The sequence below is a fragment of the Callospermophilus lateralis genome, chromosome 9 (genome assembly GCF_048772815.1).
Source record: "Callospermophilus lateralis isolate mCalLat2 chromosome 9, mCalLat2.hap1, whole genome shotgun sequence".
NCBI lineage: Eukaryota > Metazoa > Chordata > Mammalia > Rodentia > Sciuridae > Callospermophilus > Callospermophilus lateralis.
The window spans coordinates 17,880,445-17,899,155 of NC_135313.1; the positions used below are offsets into that span (position 1 = coordinate 17,880,445).

Consider the following 18,711-nt stretch of genomic DNA (forward strand, 5'->3'; position numbering starts at 1 on the left):
AACGATTGCATCATCAGTCCGCGCCGGAGTAACGGTTCACCGTATCTTAGCAACTGCTGAGCATCCGGAGGATGTGAGGGCGCGGAGCTGAAAGGCCCCGGGCCGCACAGACCTACGGGCCGACGGGTCCCAGGACCCGGGTGAGGGTTCTCCACTTGACCTTCAGTAGGGGTCAAGACACAGGCACTTGCGCAAAGGGGGGCAAAGCTGGGCTCTGCCCGAGGCCCCCAGGACCTCCATCTCCCAATGTCGGAGGTAGGGGGCCTCACACCTCCGCGCGCTGGGGGAGAATGTGGCCTACTATGGTTCAGCCCAGAGAGGGATCCAGGGAGGGGCGGGTGCTGGTGGCCCGGCCCCCTGGAGTTCTTGTCCTGTCCAACCTTAAGGACTGTGGCATGTATCCTACTACTCTAGAGTCAGTGATTAAGAGCTCAGACTGGAAGCAGTCAGTTTCTAAATCCAGTCCTAATAGCCTCCTATCTGCATGACCTCTGGCAAATGACAATCTCTCAGATCCTCACTTTTCCCTAGCTGTAAAACAGATATAATGATACCTAAGGTTAAGTGTATGAACTCTGAGGTCAAACTGCATAATCCAATCCCAGTTCTACTAAACTAGTTGTATGACCTTGGATGGGCTACTTATTTCCATCCTCCAGTTTCTTCATCTGTAAAATGAAAATAATTATTTCACGGAGTTGAGATATAAAGTGCTTAGCCTAATATCTGACACATAGTCCTCAAGTGTCAATAAAGAGCAATAATAATCATTGCTTATTACCCTGGTTCTCATACCTCAGGTTTGGAACTGTGAGGCAGAAGGAATAGAAATTCACAAAGTACAAGCCTTGGCACCAAGCAGTTGTTTGTGACATCTCTTGTCTAGACAAGCAGGGGTAAGTTGGAGAGTGCCCTTCCGAAGAAACTATAATGGCTCTATTTTGCTCAATATGGTCTTTTGCTGAAACGGGGCTCTCTACGGGAAAGATCCGTCTTGTAACTTTCGGTTCCCTGCTTCCACATCCCTGGTCACCATGGAGATTTTCCTAATGGGTTCCTTGATTCTGACATCTATTAATCTAGATTTAACTTGTTATATGTCAAGCCCTGTGCCAGACACCGAGGATCCAACGACAAGACACTCTCGCTCTCAGGGAACTCCAATAAAGCAGTGCTTCTCAATCTTGAATATGTTTAGGATAGCCTGGGAATCTTGTTAAAATACAAATTCTGATTCTATAGGTCTAAGGTAGGACCTGAGATTCTGCATTTCTAACAAGCTCTCAGGTGACGCTGATTAAGCTGGTTCGTGAACTGCACTTAGAGTAGTAAGATGTAGAGGATTTTTACAAACTAATAGAGTAATGGGTGGCTGGCTGCAGGCGGGGTACAAAGTCCCGGTAACCTCCTGGAAACTTGAGGTGGTCTCCGCCCCTTGCTTGCTGAGGTTCCCTCCCAGGAGTCCAACACGTGACGGTCTGACCGACGGATCAGACTAGAGGAGCCCCGTGAGCGTCATGGCTCCGGAGAAGCCGCCCTGCCTTCCCTTCCTGATGCTGCCGCTCCTGACGCTGCTGCTGCAGCAGGTAAGATGAGAGGGTTGACTGACGGATGAAAGTCAACCACCAAGCGGCCAGCAGGGCTAGTTTCATTTTCCTCCGCTTTTGGCTAACGCTGACCCTCACTCCAAACGTCTGCTGAGCACAGGCTTTTCCCCTTTGCAGGCAGACCCTCGGTCGTTCGTAGTGGATCGGGAACGTGGCCTGTTCCTCTTGGACGGGACCCCGTTCCGATACGTGTCTGGCAGCTTGCACTACTTCCGGGTACCGCGGATACTGTGGGCGGACCGGCTTTTCAAGATGCGATTGAGCGGCCTCAACGCCGTACAGTTGTAAGAAGTGCTCGCGAGAGCTACATGGGAGGGTGGGATTTACTTTTCCTACCGGTTCCTTCGGATGGGTCCTGGCCTGAAGACTGACTCTGGCTGAAAAGAGGCTAGAACTCCCAGACTCCTAAACCAAGGGTGATAAGGGGCGGGCCAGGACCTGCTTCCTAGTGCTGCTGGAGATTCCTGCCCGCCTGAGCCCCTAGTCCTCCCTGGCATCTCCCCATCTCGGGCCCTGTTAACCTCTTACTTTCTCAGTTACGTGCCCTGGAACTTTCATGAGCCAGAGCCTGGAGTCTATAACTTTAATGGCAGCCGCGACCTCTTTACCTTTCTGAACGAGGCAGCTATAGCAAACCTGTTGGTCATACTGAGACCAGGACCTTACATCTGTGCAGAGTGGGAGATGGTGAGTTAGTTGGAGGAGGGACAGAACAAAAGCTTTCCATGTGTTTCTAGGCTAGTCCCCTCTGCCCTCACTGTAGGGGCATGTCCAGCATTATATTCAACTCTCTCCTTTCTTACCTCCCCACTACACCCCAGGACAGCAAAACCTACATACTTTTTTGTCTTTGTTTATCTCAGGGGGGTCTCCCATCTTGGTTGCTTCGGAATCCTAAAATTAATCTGAGAACCTCAGATCCAGGTGAGTTGAGACAAAAGATTTAACACAGAAAAAAAAAAAATCAAACAAAAAGGCGGATCATTTGCGTGCCTCAAACAGAAGAGACCATCCTTAACTTGGAGATTATTCATTCAAATATTGTTTCCTTCATGTCCAGCAGGACACTGGAAACTGGCACCAGACAGACCTAGTCCCTGTGCAATAGAGGTTATAACAGAGTGGAACAGACAGACCAAAAAACAAACAAACAAACAAAAAACATTCACCACTTGTACATAAGGTTATTAGCTATAAACAAGGAGTTAAAGACAGTGGGTAACAGAAATTTTCTTATTTGCAGGGTAGTCAGAAAAGGTTTTTCTGAGAAGGGGACATTTTAGTTGACTTCTAGGGAAGGGAAAGCACTGGTCATACGAAGAGCGAGGCAAGAATATTCATGTCTGAGGAAGTTAGATCAGCATGGTAGAGTACAGTGGGGTGAGGGAGATAGTTATAAGACATGATATTGAAGATGAGACAGATAATTGGTGTAAGTCCTTATAGGACTTCTGTGGGGTTCTTAGTTTATTCTCAGTAAATAGTCACGTTAAAAAAAATTAGCAAGGGATATGACATGACTTGATTTTTTTGCTTGTTTGTTGTACCTGGGATTGAACCCAGGGGTGCTTTACCACTGAGCCACATCCTTTTTATTTTTGAGACAGGGCCTCATTAAGTTGCTGAGGCTGAATTCAAACTTGCTATTCTCCTGCCTCAGCCTCCTGAGTTACAGAGATTACAAATGTGTGCCACCAAGCCCAGCAGATCTGATTTGTTTTAACATTACTTAGTCTGGATGTGGAGAGTGGATTGAGGGGAGCAAGGGTGGAGAAATCAATGGAGTTATTACTGTAGATAGAACAGAGAAGAGAGTTCCTGGATTAAGATGACTGTGGTGGAAATGTAAAGAAAGCAGAATTGAGATACACTGTGGATATAGAAATCTGTGCCTGGTTGAAATCCACTTCTTTTGTATCCCACGATATCCACTTATCTAGTCTCTGCCCTTGGTTCCCAAGGCAGTGACCACTCAATCTTACTCTCTTATTGACAGATTTTGATTGGAACGGGATGGGTGGGGCAGTGTGAGTAGGAATGAAGCATTTGGCCAATTAAAGTGGTGATGCTATTTCCTGACACAGGGAAGGTAGAGACGACTAGGGGAACAACTTAAGATGCCAGAGAGCTTTATGCCAAACCCAATTGTCTATAAATATATTTAAAATGATAAATTATTAATGAAACACCAACATGCAGTACATTTTGCTCAAGAAAACCAGCAACTGGCTGGAAATTTGTTTTCCCTTTTCATTTTAAAATACATACCTGCCTTAACCTTCAGAGGATTGAATTGAGTTTTGAATTATACTTCAAACAAAAAAAGGATAAATATTGAAATAATTAAACATCTTTTATCCAAGAAATAAAAAGAAAAGAAATCCGGGCTGGGGATGTGGCTCAAGCGGTAGCACACTCGCCTGGCTTGCGTGCGGCCCAGGTTCGATCCTCAGCACCACATACAAACAAAGATGTTGTGTCTGCCGAGAACTAAAAAATAAATGTTAAAATTCTCTCTCTCTCTCTCTCTCACTCAATCTCTCTCTTAAAAAAAAAAAAAAAGAAAAGAAAAGAAATCCAGTGACCACTACATTGTGAAATCCATGATTTCCTCATCCCCTTGACCAATGAGTGGCCCTCAGCACAGTTGGTTGCTCTGTCCTTTGAAATACACTTATTTTTGATACTGAGGATTGAACCCAGGGCACTTTACCACTGAGCTACATCCCCAGTCCATTTTATATTTTGAAACAGGGTTGCTGAGGCTTGCCTCAAACTTGTGATCCTCCTGCCTTGGCCTTCTAACTTGCTGGGATTACAGGTGAATTCTTACTGTATCTCCCATGATACCCACTTATCTGGTCTGTGCCCCTGCTTCCCAAAGCAGTAACCACTTAGTCTTAATCTCTTGTTTATCCTTTTCTGTTTTCCTTTACTACAAATGCTGTAGTGAACACAGCTATCCTTGGATGCTTTTCTTTTCTCTATTATCATTCCCTAGGTGATTGCATTCATTTGTATGATGGGATTAAAATCCATCTGATAGCTAATGATCCTGAAATATGTATCTCCATAGCCAGGACCTTTCCCATGATTTCGACACATACATTCAACTGCCTATGTGATGTCTCCATTGAGGCAAATAAAAGCATAATGATACAATCTCTTGGTATTGTCTTCCAAACCAGCTTTCTTAGTCTTTTTTATTTCAGTTAATGGCAACTCTACTTTCCAACTGAGCAGCATAAACACTGTGGTAAATCCTTCATGCTAGTCTTTCCTGCACATCTCACATTTAATCCATCAGAAAGTCCTGTCAATTTTACCCTCAACAACATTGAATTTAACTATTTTCTCACCACCTCTGCCATTCCCTGGTCCAGAGGATCTCTCCTCAGCTGGCTTATCTTATAGCTTCCCAAGTGACTTCTTTTGTTCGCCCTCTCTCCCATATAGTCAATTCTCAATCCAGTGGCCAGTGTGATTCTATTAAAATAGATGTTTAAATACACATCATGAGATTTCTCTGCTTAACCTCTACAATAAAATTTCATCTCATTCACAATATAAGTCATATATTTCTTAAAATGATTTACTAGGTCCTATGTAATTGGCCCCAGTCATGTCCTTCATCTGACCCTCTTCTCCTCGTTCATGCTGCCCCAACCTCCCTGTCGTCATTGCTATTCTTCAGACCCACCAGCCTTGGGTTGTGAGGCCTCTGCCTGAGGTCTTCCCTTGATCTCCCTGCTGAAATCACCTCAGCGGTGCTTCCTGGCCACTCTTCAAATTTTAAGTTCTCCCACTCCTTCTTTCCTGCTTTAGTTCTTGTTCTTGGCACTATATATTCCCTTATTTATTTCCTTAATTATTGTCTGCCTACATCCCTAGAAATTCCACAAGGGCAGATGTTTTGTCTGTTTTGTTCCTTTATGTATCCCTGGAACAGTGCTTTGTGCATACTCAGCACCCATAAATACTTGTTGAATATGTGAATGTGATTTAATATATGCTTGGATTAAAATATGCAGTACAAATTTGGCTTCCTTTATATGACACATAAAGTGTAATTAAATGGTTTAAGAATGAAACAATATCCTCCAAAATGTCTTTCATTGAATCCGCCTTTGAGAGTCTTTTGCTTTGTCCTCAATGATAGGGATGCAACATTGAAGGAACCCTCCAGATAAGGTTCCTATTCACTAGTTGGGAAATTAGCAAGAAGCAATCACAGACATAAATGTTCAATCATAATTTGTCAAGTTACTTAGAAGTATGAGATAATGTGAGAGTGTTTTAACAGGAGACCTATCCTGATCTGGGATATCAGAGGCTTTCTTGAGGACATTGATTGCACACACCTGTGATCCAAATGACTTGAGGGTGGAATGAGAACATCAGAAATTTCAAGGCCAGCTGGGCAACCTAGGAAGACCCTGTCTCAAAAACTTAGAAAGGCTGGGAATATAGTTCATGGTAGAATGAACCTGAGTTCGGTCCCTAGTACCAGAAGAAAAAATATTGAAGCATGAGTTGGAGTTGTTAGGTAAAGGAGGGTGGAGGAAAAAGTGTCAGGCAGAGGAAACACTGTGCATGAAGATCTTCAGGGTGAATCACAAAAATAACCAGCAGGAGTTGAGAATTTTAAGGCACAATGCCTAGTATAATGATCTTCCAATTACCAACTTAAAAAAATCATTTGACTGGAAGGTGCAAGTCAGATGCTCTACATTGTGAATTCCCATGCTACTTCACAGAAATCTCAGGCATAAGTGGATTACATAATAATAGTTCCAGGGGCTGGGGATGTGGCTCAAACAATAGCGCGCTTGCCTGGCATGTGTGCGGCCCGGGTTCAATCCTCAGCACCACATACAAACAAAGATGTTGTGTCCGCCAATAACTAAAAAATGATAATAATAATAGTTCCATACTGTGTATTTAGCCTTTTTCATCCATGTGTTTTTTTTTTCCTTTTTGTTTTGGTTTGGGGGTACTGGGGATTGAACTCAGGGGTACTCAAAAACTGAGCCATACCCCCAGCCCCATTGTATTTTATTTAGAGACAGGGTCTCATTGAGTTGCTTAGCATATCATCGTTGCTGAAGCTGGCTTTGAATTCAGGATCCTCCTGTCTCAGCCTCCCGAGCCACTGGGATTATAGGCCTGCGCCACCACGCCTGGCTCATCCATGTATTTTTTTTTTTAATATATATATTTTTAGTTGTAGTTGGACACAATACCTTTATTTTATTTATTTTTATGTGGTGCTGATGATCGAACTCAGCGCCTCACATGTGCTAGGCGAGCACTCTACTGCTGAGCCACAACCCCAGCCCCTCATCCATGTATTTTTAAGAAACAATACTCTATACCCATCATGTGCAAGGTCCTGGGTTCAATCCCCAGAACCATGAAAACAAACACATGTACTTTCAAGTTTCCTATGTTTTACTTCCATTGACATGCAAATATATAGGTGCTTAGGGTTGAGAGTTCTAAGAGTCACTACTTCCCAGAGTTTTTTGGGGGGGGGGCAAGTGGGATGGAACCTGCAGCCTAGAGTAAGGGCAGCACTGAAGTTGTTAGCAGGGATGCTGGGGATGGGGGCCACAGAGATAGTGGTGGCCCCTAATGAGCAGAGTGCCTCTCCTTCCTTTAGACTTCCTTGCTGCAGTGGACTCCTGGTTCAAGGTCTTGCTGCCCAAGATATATCCATTTCTCTACCACAATGGGGGCAACATCATTAGCATTCAGGTACAAGTGGGAAGTTGACTGGGCACGGGGAAGGTGTAAGGTGTTTTTAACCTTCTCAACCACATAGTTCCCATTTCCCTTTCCCCTGGCAGGTTGAGAATGAATATGGTAGCTACTGGGCCTGCGACTTCAACTACATGAGACACTTGGCTGGGCTCTTCCGTGCGCTGCTAGGAGACAAGATCTTGCTCTTCACCACAGATGGGCCTGACGGACTCAAATGTGGCACCCTCAAGGGACTGTTTGCTACTATAGACTTTGGGCCAGGTCTCCTGAACAAGGGTTTGCAGTGGAGTCTGGGGAAGGGGTGCCTTTTCTGTACTGTTTATCTTTTACCCTTGCTTCCTTCCTGCAGCTGACAACATGACCAAAATCTTTGCCCTGCTTCAGAAGTATGAACCCCGTGGGCCATTGGTGAGGGACCAGAGGGAAGGGGAATCAAAGCAAGAATCATGGATGGGAATAGGTACAGCTTGGTTTTCACCTCTTTCATGGCTTTTTCACTTCATATTCTAGGTGAACTCTGAATACTACACAGGCTGGCTGGATTACTGGGGTCAGAATCACTCCACACGGTCCATTGAACCTATAGCTAAAGGACTAGAAAACATGCTCAAGTTGGGAGCCAGTGTGAACATGTAACTGAACACAATATGAACCTGTTACTGGGAGATGGGGATGAAAGTTAAGATTCAGTGGGTCAGCTTTTACCCCCTCCCCCCAATTCAGGTACATGTTCCATGGAGGCACCAACTTTGGATACTGGAATGGTGAGTACAGATTGTCCACTGGGACAGAAATAGGGAGGTAACAAGGAATTAGAATTTAAGGGCTGGATGGACTAGGATGCCTAGAAATTGGATATGCCACCACTGCCCGCTCTGATGGCAAAATTCTCTGCATGAAGCTCTTTGCTTAGTGCCTATCCTCTGAATGAAAGATATGTTAATTAAATTGGTTCAACCCTAGGTGCTGATGAGAAGGGACGCTTCCTTCCAATAACTACCAGCTATGACTACGATGCACCCATATCTGAAGCAGGGGACACCACACCTAAGCTTTTTGCTCTTCGAAATGTCATTGGCAAGGTGCCCTTTTATTAATCGGGGAGAAGGTCGTGCCCAAATTGTAATGGGATCCTCCTATAAACTGGTGGTGGTTTTCTGGGCCACAGAGCTGAGTGTCCCATGGAAGCATTTCCCAATCACTCAAATGGTACCACTTGAGTTACACATGAGTGAACATTATAGTGTCTAAATTAGAGAGTCTTTAACTAAAGCCCTTCCCTGGGTCCCAGGTTAAGAACCTTGCTCTAGGGTCTTGGAATAGGGGCTGTTTCTGTGGTTTTCCTATGGCTCCTGAGAGAATTTGGGCTCAGTTCCAGGAAGTTCCCTTGGGACCTTTACCTCCCCCCAGCCACAAGATGATGCTTGGACCTTTAACTATGCACCTGGTAAGTTCCTCCCTGTCTTTTCTGATTCTATACCTTTACTTTCTAAATATCTACCTTATCCTGCCCTTGATTCAGAAACCTCCCTCTTATTCTGATTCTTGCCTCTTATTTTAACAGGATGGGGATTTGCTGGGTTTCCTAGATTTTCTGTGCCCCCAGGGGCCTATCCATTCAGTCATGCCATTGACCTTTGAGGCTGTGAAGCAGGTAAGACATATATCTACATCTGGTGGGAACAGCAAACTCTCACCAGCTATAGTGAAAAGTTCCTCCTAGCTACAATTTCCCTTTAATGTCCTTTCTTATCTCAATTTATCTTAAACTCATTCTTCCATATCCAGGACCATGGCTATATGCTGTACCGGACCTATCTTTCTTATTCCATTTTTGAGCCAACACCATTATGGGTGCCAAATAATGGAGTCCATGACCGTGCCTATGTGATGATGGATGGGGTGAGAAACTAATTCCAGGTTAACTTGTGAGATCCAATTTCCCCCTTTCCCCAGCACCCTATAGCCTTAATTTTCATCTTTACCCTTTCCTACTGCCTGCTCATGTCTATAGAGGGTACAGAATTATAACCTGGGATGAGGAAGAACTTGATTAAGGATAGAGTTCCAGAATGGTGGTGGGTAATTCACAGTTGGCTACATTTTCCTTACTCTTCAAATAAGTGTTCTAATGTGGTTCTCTATGCAGTGGCCAAGAACTAAATGCTGAGCCCTTCCTTTCATAGATCCTGTCTCTTATCCACAGGTGATCCAGGGTGTTCTGGAAAGAAATACGGATAACAAACTATATTTGATGGGGAAAGTGGGGACCAAACTGGATATCTTGCTAGAGAACATGGGAAGGCTCAGTTTTGGGTCTAACCACAGTGACTTCAAGGTGAGTTAGTTTTGCTTCCCTGTCTACCCCAGTACACTTATTGACCAACTCCTCTGGAATGACCAGAGTCTAACGGAAGGTAAGGTACAGCCAGGTCTTTAAGAGTCAGAGAATAGTGGCTTGTGGGGACCTGAATATGGCCACCAGTTACATCCTAGAGCTTGATTAGGGACAGTAAATAAATTTACAGGCTTAGTAAATAATGACTTTTCCTTTGCCTCCCACAGGGCCTGTTAGAGCCACCAATTCTGGGGCAAACAATCCTTACCCAGTGGATGATTTTCCCTCTGAAAGTAGATAATTTTGTAAAGTGGTGGTATACGTTCAAGTTGCCAAAAAGACCACAGCCTAAAGATCCTTCTGGCCCCACCTTCTACTCCACAATGTTTCCAATTTTAGGCTCAGCTGGGGACACATTTCTTTATCTACCTGGATGGACAAAGGTATTGCTAATGGTGGTGGTTGGTGGAGGATGTCTTTCCCAATATCACCCAACCAGACCCTAAAGAAAAATTATGAAAGGAGGGGGAGCAGAAATTATTATTTTGATGAGAAACCTCAAAGAGGATGATTCTATCCCTTGGAGAGCTGATCTTTGCTTTTCTCACTCTCTTATTGCCCCACAGGGCCAAGTCTGGATCAATGGGTTTAATTTGGGCCGGTACTGGACAAAGTTGGGGCCACAACACACCCTCTACGTGCCAAGACCCCTGCTGTTACCTAGGGGAGCTGTCAACACAATCACCTTGCTGGAGCTAGAAAATGTCCCTTTACAGCCCCAAATCCAGTTCTTGGATAGGCCTATCCTTAACAGCACTGTACATAGGACACTTTCCCTCTCACCTGATGTACAAAATGACTCTGAACTAATGGAGTTAAGTGGGCACTGAAAGAAAGATAACCCTTGGACCTGGGACATGGAGTGGGCAGAATCCTTTGGTGCTGGCCATGGTAACCAAAGGCCAGAAGGCCTCTGAATGTAAGTACAAGTACAGTTTTCTTGCCAAACTTTTTATTAAAATTCCAGAGACAGTACCAGCTCCATACACTTCTGTGACCCTATCTTTGCCCTGGTTCCTGAGTATCCCTCACCCTATTCTTCCAAATACTCTCTGGCTTCATGGGGAAGAAGAAACCTAGGGCTGGAGTCAATATGCCCTCTCAGGGCCTACATTTGGCCCAGGTGAAGCTGTAGGAGGTCAGGAAGAGGGCTTCCCAGCCCGACAGCGATGGTCCTGGAGGCAACGTGTGGAGCAGAAAGTGAAGTCAAGGTAATGAAAGGGAATGAGGCCTTGGAGGGAAGTCCCACAACTCCAACAGCGTCTGAACAAGAGGAAGAAAAATGGCAGGACAGGTTCCCCAGAAACTTTCCACTCCAAGCTTTTTGCAACTCTCAAAGGTTTCCAGAGTATCTCAAATCCCCTCAGCAACCCCTCTGAAAACTATGTAGACCATCATTCCACTTGCCCCAAATAGTCCCTACAACATTAGAGTTCACTCTGACTCAAACCCTAGCCCCATACCGAGCATTGATAACTCCAGAGTCAGGGATTGGAGGAGCAGGGGCTCCCAATTGGGCAGCAAATCGGCGCTCTGCAGCCAGAGCTCTCTGAAAAACACAAAGTCACATTGCAAACAACACCCAGGAGTGAACAGCATGCCTGAGAAACAAGAGCTGCACTATGGGGAGTGGGTGAGAGCTCTAAGGAAGTCTGGCTATAGAAGAGCCTGGCCTCACCTTCTCTCTGTCACTGAGGGCAGCAAACCTCCACTGCTCTTCTTGCTCTCGCTCTTCCTGCTCTCGCTGCTTCCGCTGCTGTTCCTCCCGTTGCCGCCGGGCTGCCTTCTGCTCCCTTTTCCGTGTGGCCTGCCGTGCCTCCATTTCTGGTGTCAGTGGCCCTGGTACCTGGGGGATTTTCCAGAAGATATTAAGAAAGACCCACAAAAGCTATCCTTGGTTAAAAGTGCAAAGGAGTAGAAAGGACTTGGCTAGGACCTATGACACCTTCCCACTCTGCATCTCTTTCTTCTAGCTGACCTGAGCCTTCTTGTAATCATAGGCATCCGGATTCTTCTCCATGAACCTTCGGAACTCATTACGTGTTGATCTGTCAGCTGCTACCATATAAGGTGGGCGGGCCTGGGAGTCCCTATGTACAAAAAACCACAAAATGGGTTCAACTTGCTTTCTGTTTTTCTCAATATCACCCAACCAGACTCTAAGGTTATATTATCAACTAAAGAATGCAACATGAGCCACCAAATTATCTTCTCTATACCCAAAATGGCTCAGAGTGGAGACACTTACTGCACAGTGGGGTTGCAACCTGCCTCCAACAGCAGGTGAACCACTGAGCCTCTTCCAGCTGCAGCTGCTGCATGCAGGAGAGTGAAGCCACCAGAGCCCAAGGGGGCATTGAGTAAGGACCTAACTCTAGGGTCTGTAGGCTCAGCAGCTAGCTGGAGCTTCAGCATTCCAATGTCTCCAGCTCGGCAAGCAGCTAGAAGCACATTCCATAGCTCTGGCTGATCAGGGGTCTTGGCCTTATCCACCAAAGGCCTCAAGGCTTCAACTGTCTGGTCTGACAGAGAGAAGGGCTCATTTTCTTGAGGTTTCTGGAGAAGAGCTGTATGTGCCCCAGTCTCCTGGTCTCGACTTCTCTCTCTATTCCGTTTTCTTCTTCTCCGCTTAGGCAATACTTCAAACTCTCGAAGATCCAGTGTCTCCCGAGTTAATTCCACTAGCTCCAATTCTACCCGGGAGCCATCTTCTTCCTCTGACCCTGAACCTAGGGAGAAATATGACAGGTTAGATCCATCTAAGGAATAAGCAGAGAGTGAGCTGGTTCAGATGCATTTATGTCTATAAAGAAATGATCCAGACTGTCCTAAAATGAAATTTCTATCTTGTCCCGGAACTATTCCTATGAGCAGTCCTAGGATTGTGCACAGAAGAAAACATGGCAGCAATCCTTGCCCCAAACCAGCAGCATCCAGCCAGGCAGACAAATAATGTGAGGCTTGTGCAACACACTGATATATCTACTCCATGATAAGATTTTCTAAGTACCAGGGATATATATCCATGAACAAAAGAGATAACAGGAGATCTGGAAAAGTCAAGTGAACATGCCACAGTGATATGCTATGACACACCTTACTTTATACAGATACTGGGGTGTATGTGGATAGGTATATGTGGTGTAAAAACCCATCCAATTAAAAGTGATTTTGCCACTGTATTTCAAAGACAGACACACAAATAGACTTGATAACTGCCAGATGGTGCCTATACCCTGGTTGGATAATTCCTCCATCTTCCCTAGTGCCTCATTTTCATCACTGGGGACCTTTCTTCTTTCTTCCTCAGCAGCCTTCTTCCTCTCCTCTTTCACAGTCTTCCAGTATGTCTGAGGTGAGTACAATCTGATTGTCTCCTGAGGGTTGTCTTCTGCCATAAAACACAAAATCTTTCTCAAACTTAGTTGAGGAAAAGCCAGCCCAGGTTTCTCAGTTCCAGGGTTAGAAAAATTCTCTGGATGCCCACAAGAGAACCAAGGCTTGAGCTGTAGAGTACTGAAAGGTCTAAGAAGCCTAAAGATTAGAACTGGAGGCTTACCATAGACATGCAAGGTGGTCAGCTTAAGAAACACACGCTGGACTTCATGGAATGTGGGTCTGCGGGTGGTGAGGGGGATAACCCAAAGTCGGGGATCCTCCTTCTGCAGAGGTGCCCCATGGCCTCCAAAGAAGAAGGAACGGCCAGAGCGGGGGGCACGCAGCAGGATTGTCTCAGCCTCCTCAAGTGCCTTGGCCCAGGCTGGCCCTGCCAGCAGGTCCCGAACATCCTAGAGAAGAGAGTAACTCCACTTGGCATATATTCACTTACTATTTTTAAATCTTCATCCAAAGATTTAAAAAGGAGGAAGAACTAAGGATCCTGGAGACCCTTATTCTATTTTGTCTACCCAGAAATAATGAAAACTGAAAGGATATGAGAATCCCAAACCTCTCTACTGTAACATTTAGCAAGTTGAAATGAGAAGCAAAAAGAGTGATTAGTGGACCAACAAATCTGGGAGGTCTAAACTCACTGTATACAGTGTGGCTTCATTGTAGCGCCTCAGATTGGCTCCAGCAGAGCGTGTTGGCCCACCCTGGGCATCTCGAAGACCCTGGGCTGTGCCCCGCTTGGCCCGCACGGTGTAGCGGTGAAAGGTTTTGTGTATCATCACTTCTTTTCTGTAGACAGCATAGACTCAGTACTGGAGAACAGCTGGTGCTCCCAGGTTAGCAGGATCCATTCCAGCCTTGCCCCATACAGCACCCTCACCCTTGAAAAATGGCACCAGCAAAGTGCCCAGCTGCAGCCAGGAGCACCACACAGCACCTGGGACCTCCATTTTGCAGGTTCTGTAACAGCAGTTCTGCCTCTTCTCGGGGAACCTGCATGATATATGAAGCAGAACATAGTTTTATTCATCAAGGACAAGAAACCAAATGCTAAGTGCTTCACAATAAATTATTACCTCATTTATTACAACCACCCTGAGCCTTGTTTCCATTTTATAAAGGACATCTGAAGTTTGGAGAGGTAGTGGTAGATATACCACTTGGATAAGTGGTATATCCACAATTCAAACAGACTGATCTGTTTCCAAACTGAATTCTATAATACTTGACCCTAGCACAATTCAGGCCAGTTTCAATTAAAGACTGCTGTCCATGTAATACCCAAGCCCCAAAAGAAGGATGGGAAGAAGTGATACATTAACCAGCCAAGGAGAAAACTAAGCTGAGCATACAAAAAGTTGGGTCTGACCACACAACTTGTGCAGACACTTGCCTTGTGAGGGCCTAGAACACAGCGGTAGGCATAAAGAAATTGGCCATGGGCATTTTGGAAAAGAACTCGATGGGTACGGAAGCCTGGGGATTGGTTGGGCTTCTCAAATTCAGCCCTCTCCTTGCTCAGTGTCTGCAAGTCTTCTTCGCTATCTGAATCTTCTGATCCTGAGATGCTGGAAAGATCTCCTAAAGACAGACAACATGGGACATAAAAGTTTGGTACCCCATTTCTAACCTTTCTTCAAACTCCTTATGGCCTTCTTACACCCCATGTCCTGTTCCCACCAGGTATCACCTGTGGAGCTCTGCTTTTCAAAGTCCAGGGCAGACAGGAGAGGCTTGTTCTTGAGACGCTGCTTTAGGTTAAAGCGATGCCAGTCAAGCTTATAATGTTCTCTCTGGTACAAAGGCAAAACGGGAGGCAGGTGGTAGAACATGGCCCAGCCTGGCCCTATGTACTAGCCAAGACCGCTCATGGAACTCCAGAAGTGGGACCAGGTAACACCAACTGCTTTAGTAGTAAAGCACAGACCTTTAATAACTTAAGGCAAATCAAATGTCTACTTCTCCCCCCTCCCCACCTCTACTTTTGTTCCTAACATCCAGCCCTATATCCTGGCTTTTACCTGTTCCTGGTGGTTCTGGAAGGTCTGGTCACAGGATGAACAAAATAATTTCTCTGAAACATCCACAGGACCATGGAGTCCTTTTCTTTCTGGGCTTGTTCTCTCCCCTGAACCTAAATAAGGGAAAGGTAATTGAACTTCTAAGGGGCTCAAATTCACAATGCCTGGATTTAGTCAATATCTGATATCCCAACAGTAAGACACAAAAGAAAGAGATGGGCACACGCCTGTAATCCCAGCAGCTTGGGAGGCTGAGACAGGAGGATTGCAGGTTCATAGCAAGCCTCAGCAACTTGACAAGGCCCTGAGCAACTCAGCAAGACCCTGTCTCAAAATAAAATGTAAAAAAGGGCTAGGGATGTGACTCAGTGGTAACACCCCCCACCGCCCCCCCTTCAATCCCTGTACCAAAAAAAAAAAAATGTTATGACTTTGCCTTCAAAATATTTACAATCTAATAATCATGAAATCAGTTTATACAATCAATAGGCTTCTAAAAAATTCAATAAAATAAATATGTCAAATGTTGTATTTAAAATAGCCAAAGGGATTATTTACAGGAATTTTGTAGAAAATAATTTGTGGTAATGTTAAAATTTCCTCTTTTTTTCTTTTTGTTTTAGGTGCTGGGAATTAAACCCAGGGCCTGGTACATGCTAAATTCATGCTCTATGGCTGAGCTACACTCCTAGCCCTTGAATTTTTTTTTCATTTTATTTCATTAACTGCTACATACTGCATGTTACATAACACTGCAGAACGTTCTAGAAAGGGTAAATGACCATAAGTTATTATTAAGAAAAATGTTCCCTTAATCAATATTCTCCAAACTTTTTGACACATAGTGTTATAATTCTGGATTCACACCTATCTCTTTTTTCATCAAACTCCACTGATATGGATTAACAGGCAACCCCTTTTTTTCTTGCTCCTGCTAATGAACTTGTGGATGCACTCTCAGTTGCCACTCCCCAGAAGAACAAATATGCACCCATAAAGACAAGTCCAGGGAGAATCTCAAACCACATCTCCACAAAGTTAAATAAACCAAAACACTATTACCAGGTCCCTTAAAAGTGACTGGGCTTCAGCTCATATTCCCATAAATCCTAGAATTATTATCGCTGTTGTTGTTATTCTTTTGTAGTACTGGGTGTGCATTCATGCTAGGCCAGCACTCTGTCACTGAGCTACAACCAGGCTTTAATAACTTAAACTTATTTATTTATTTTTAGTTTTCGGCAGACACAATATCTTTGTATGTGGTGCTGAGGATCGAACCCGGGCCGCACGCATGCCAGGCAAGCCCGCTACCGCTTGAGCCACATCCCCAGCCCTTAAACTTATTTTTAAGTGTACAAAAGCCACTCCCCCGCTGGGTCTTGTGATCCATGCCTGTAGGGAGGCTGAGGAGGGAGGATTGCAAGTTCAAAGCCAGCCTCAGCAATTTACTGAAACTGTAAGCAACTTAGCAAGACCCTTTCTCTAAACAAAATATTAAAAAGGGCTGGGGACGTGGCTCACTGGTTGAGCACCCCAAGTTCAATCCCTGGTACAAAAAAAATAATAACAGTCACTCCCTAAGTGCCACTTTTTAAGATTACAGTTCAATTAAAAGGGCAGTTAATCTAAAGAGAAGTGTAATAAAACACATAGCCAAAGACAAACTACAATTATATGAAACCGACAATAAATTGTTTAATATTTAGCACAAAGGGATGCTTTTGAAGCCAGATTTAAAGATAGGTAGTTAGTGTAGTTAGGTAAATGGGGTCTAATATCTATTAACGAGTAAAACGGTGAATGAAGGCCATATTGAGAATGGAGTCCAGGAAAAGGGGAATTGAAAATGTCCCAAGGCCCAGAGCCCATCCCAAGGAAATGTTAATGAAGCAGCTCCCAGCAAAATGTGCAGATGCTAGTCCAAAAGTCCTTCCTGCCCAGATTACTCCTTCAGCCCACCTGTCCCCCACCCTTTGGGCCTTCCCCACCTACATTCCATCACTGCAAGATAACAGAACTAAGGCCCACCTGTCCCCCACCCTTTGGGCCTTCCCCACCTACATTCCATCACTGCAAGATAACAGAACTAAGGACCTGGAATGCCAGAAAGCTGATAGAAGACATCCCCCTTCCATGGATTCCACCTCTTGGGTCCCCTTCTTCCTCTGGGTAGAAGTCTTTTTCTGCTGTCCTTAATAAAGCTTCTACTTTATAAACTTGCCTCAGAGTGCTTCTCTGGTGTTATACTTCAGCGTTCGGGGAAGCAAGGACTTGTCACCGGTAAACGAAGATAACACTTTGATTGGAGTTCAGTACAATTTGGAATACATCTAAGTATTTTGAAGTGTTTTCAAGGCAGTGGTGTTAAATGTGACCAAACATATGCAACAGTTAAAGTCTTGTCTGGAGAAAACTTAGGGGCCTGTGATGGAAATTACCCAGAGACTAGTGAATTTTAAGAAAAACTGTATCCAGTAAAAAGAGTCACCGTGTACTCCTAAGCTGAGAAATACCATTAAGAAAGTGTTCCTGGGCTAGGGATATGGCTCAAGTGGTAATGCACTCGCCTGGCGTGCACGGGGCACTGGGTTTGATCCTCAGCACCACATAAAAAAATATATTGTGTCCACCGAAAACTGAAAAATAAAAAATACTTTTAAAAATTCTCTTTCTCCTTTCTCTTAAGAAAGAGTTCCTAACACTCCGAAGAGCCCTGTGACGTTCCACATGTGTCTACCCCAAACTTTTCGGGATACCTGGACAGGAAGTAGCCAGAGCCCCGGCCAGAGCTTCCCCGGGAGCGTGGCTCACCAGGCTCAGGCCCCGAAGGACTGGAGCATCCGCGCTGAGGTCAAAGAGGGAGACCGACGCCGGAGCTGGAACCGAAGTCGCAGCTGGAGCTGGCGACATGGCTGAACAGGAATTACTTAGAAGCAGCTCCTGGAGCAGAAAAGGGAGTATGGGGGGGGGGGATTAAGAAACTGCGCTCCCCAGAAACCACTGCCACATCTCATGCCTGAACTGGCCTTCTCTATGGCGCAAGGCCCATAGGTTCTCAACCTGCTAGAGGATACAGCTCGGCGGTAAATACATGGCCCTGGTCTGTTTCCTTAAACCCCTAGCCTCGGGCCGCAGGGGTGAAATGGGGGAGCATCCAGCTCCAAATCGAATTTAAGAGTTAAAATCACTAAGATTGCCTAACCGACCGCTCTTTTGTTACTCGAACGACGAGTTCCAGCCATGACTGAGTCGCGTAACTTGTCCCCGCCTTCAAAAGCTGCACCAAATGTCTCAAGAGCCCCGCAACAGCACAGCCACCTTTTGAAAGTCGGATTTCTGCAACACCACAAGAATCCAGTCACTACGGATCAGTGAAAAGGACAAACATCCCCTCCCGCCCCCGAGTCCCTCCCTACGTAGAGCGCACTATTGGTCCTCTGACTTCCAAGACCCTCCTGGTGTCTTTCGTCCCGCCCCTGGACTCGAGAATTGGCCGATGTGTCTCCTCCCCCCATTTTCATTGGCC

The 18,711-nt window shown here is 45.2% G+C and overlaps 2 protein-coding genes across 9 annotated transcripts; one reads left to right on the top strand and one right to left on the bottom strand.

Moving 5' to 3' along the window:
* The first annotated feature begins 78 nt into the window (after positions 1 to 78).
* Glb1l (galactosidase beta 1 like) lies at positions 79 to 10,730 on the top strand. 3 transcript variants are annotated; one of them, XM_076865559.2, is made up of 18 exons: positions 79 to 255; positions 801 to 896; positions 1,460 to 1,586; positions 1,725 to 1,891; positions 2,144 to 2,294; positions 2,471 to 2,531; positions 7,270 to 7,364; positions 7,457 to 7,631; positions 7,720 to 7,778; positions 7,881 to 8,002; positions 8,094 to 8,134; positions 8,334 to 8,452; positions 8,743 to 8,817; positions 8,935 to 9,024; positions 9,159 to 9,272; positions 9,577 to 9,708; positions 9,936 to 10,151; positions 10,335 to 10,730. In XM_076865559.2, exons 3-18 carry the CDS (start codon positions 1,518 to 1,520, stop codon positions 10,596 to 10,598), a joined length of 1,950 nt encoding a protein of 649 aa, XP_076721674.1. In that variant the 5' UTR covers positions 79 to 255; positions 801 to 896; positions 1,460 to 1,517; the 3' UTR covers positions 10,599 to 10,730. The 3 variants fall into 3 exon arrangements, with proteins under 3 accessions (XP_076721674.1, XP_076721673.1, XP_076721675.1); XM_076865558.2 differs by having other exon boundaries at positions 88 to 140; positions 1,448 to 1,586; XM_076865560.2 differs by having other exon boundaries at positions 88 to 140; positions 1,448 to 1,586; positions 8,749 to 8,817.
* Ankzf1 (ankyrin repeat and zinc finger peptidyl tRNA hydrolase 1) lies at positions 10,704 to 18,569 on the bottom strand. 6 transcript variants are annotated; one of them, XM_076865553.2, is made up of 14 exons: positions 18,504 to 18,569; positions 17,942 to 18,125; positions 15,183 to 15,295; positions 14,852 to 14,954; positions 14,555 to 14,742; positions 14,042 to 14,154; positions 13,803 to 13,950; positions 13,328 to 13,556; positions 13,004 to 13,159; positions 12,017 to 12,497; positions 11,747 to 11,858; positions 11,447 to 11,614; positions 11,232 to 11,317; positions 10,704 to 11,031 (listed from the first exon to the last, which is right to left on the bottom strand). In XM_076865553.2, the coding sequence occupies exons 2-14, from the start codon at positions 18,093 to 18,095 to the stop codon at positions 10,908 to 10,910; spliced, it is 2,175 nt and encodes a 724-aa protein (XP_076721668.2). In that variant the 5' UTR covers positions 18,096 to 18,125; positions 18,504 to 18,569; the 3' UTR covers positions 10,704 to 10,907. The 6 variants fall into 6 exon arrangements, with proteins under 6 accessions (XP_076721668.2, XP_076721671.2, XP_076966349.1 ...); XM_076865556.2 differs by having other exon boundaries at positions 18,388 to 18,531; XM_077110234.1 differs by having other exon boundaries at positions 14,099 to 14,154; positions 18,392 to 18,512.
* Between the last annotated feature and the right edge of the window lie 142 nt (positions 18,570 to 18,711).

Coding starts and splice junctions, on each gene's coding strand:
- Glb1l (XM_076865559.2), top strand. CDS start 1,518: ATGGCTCCGGAGAAGCCGCCCTGCCTTCCCTTCCTGATGCTGCCGCTC. Junction 8,003..8,093: donor TTGGGAGCCAGTGTGAACAT/GTAACTGAACAC, acceptor CCCCCAATTCAG/GTACATGTTCCATGGAGGCA. Junction 9,025..9,158: donor CCTTTGAGGCTGTGAAGCAG/GTAAGACATATA, acceptor TTCCATATCCAG/GACCATGGCTATATGCTGTA.
- Ankzf1 (XM_076865552.2), bottom strand. CDS start 18,427: ATGGCTGGAACTCGTCGTTCGAGTAACAAAAGAGCG. Junction 13,951..14,041: donor GCTGGTGCCATTTTTCAAGG/GTGAGGGTGCTG, acceptor TGCTGTCTACAG/AAAAGAAGTGATGATACACA. Junction 12,498..13,003: donor GGAGGAATTATCCAACCAGG/GTATAGGCACCA, acceptor ATTTCTCCCTAG/GTTCAGGGTCAGAGGAAGAA.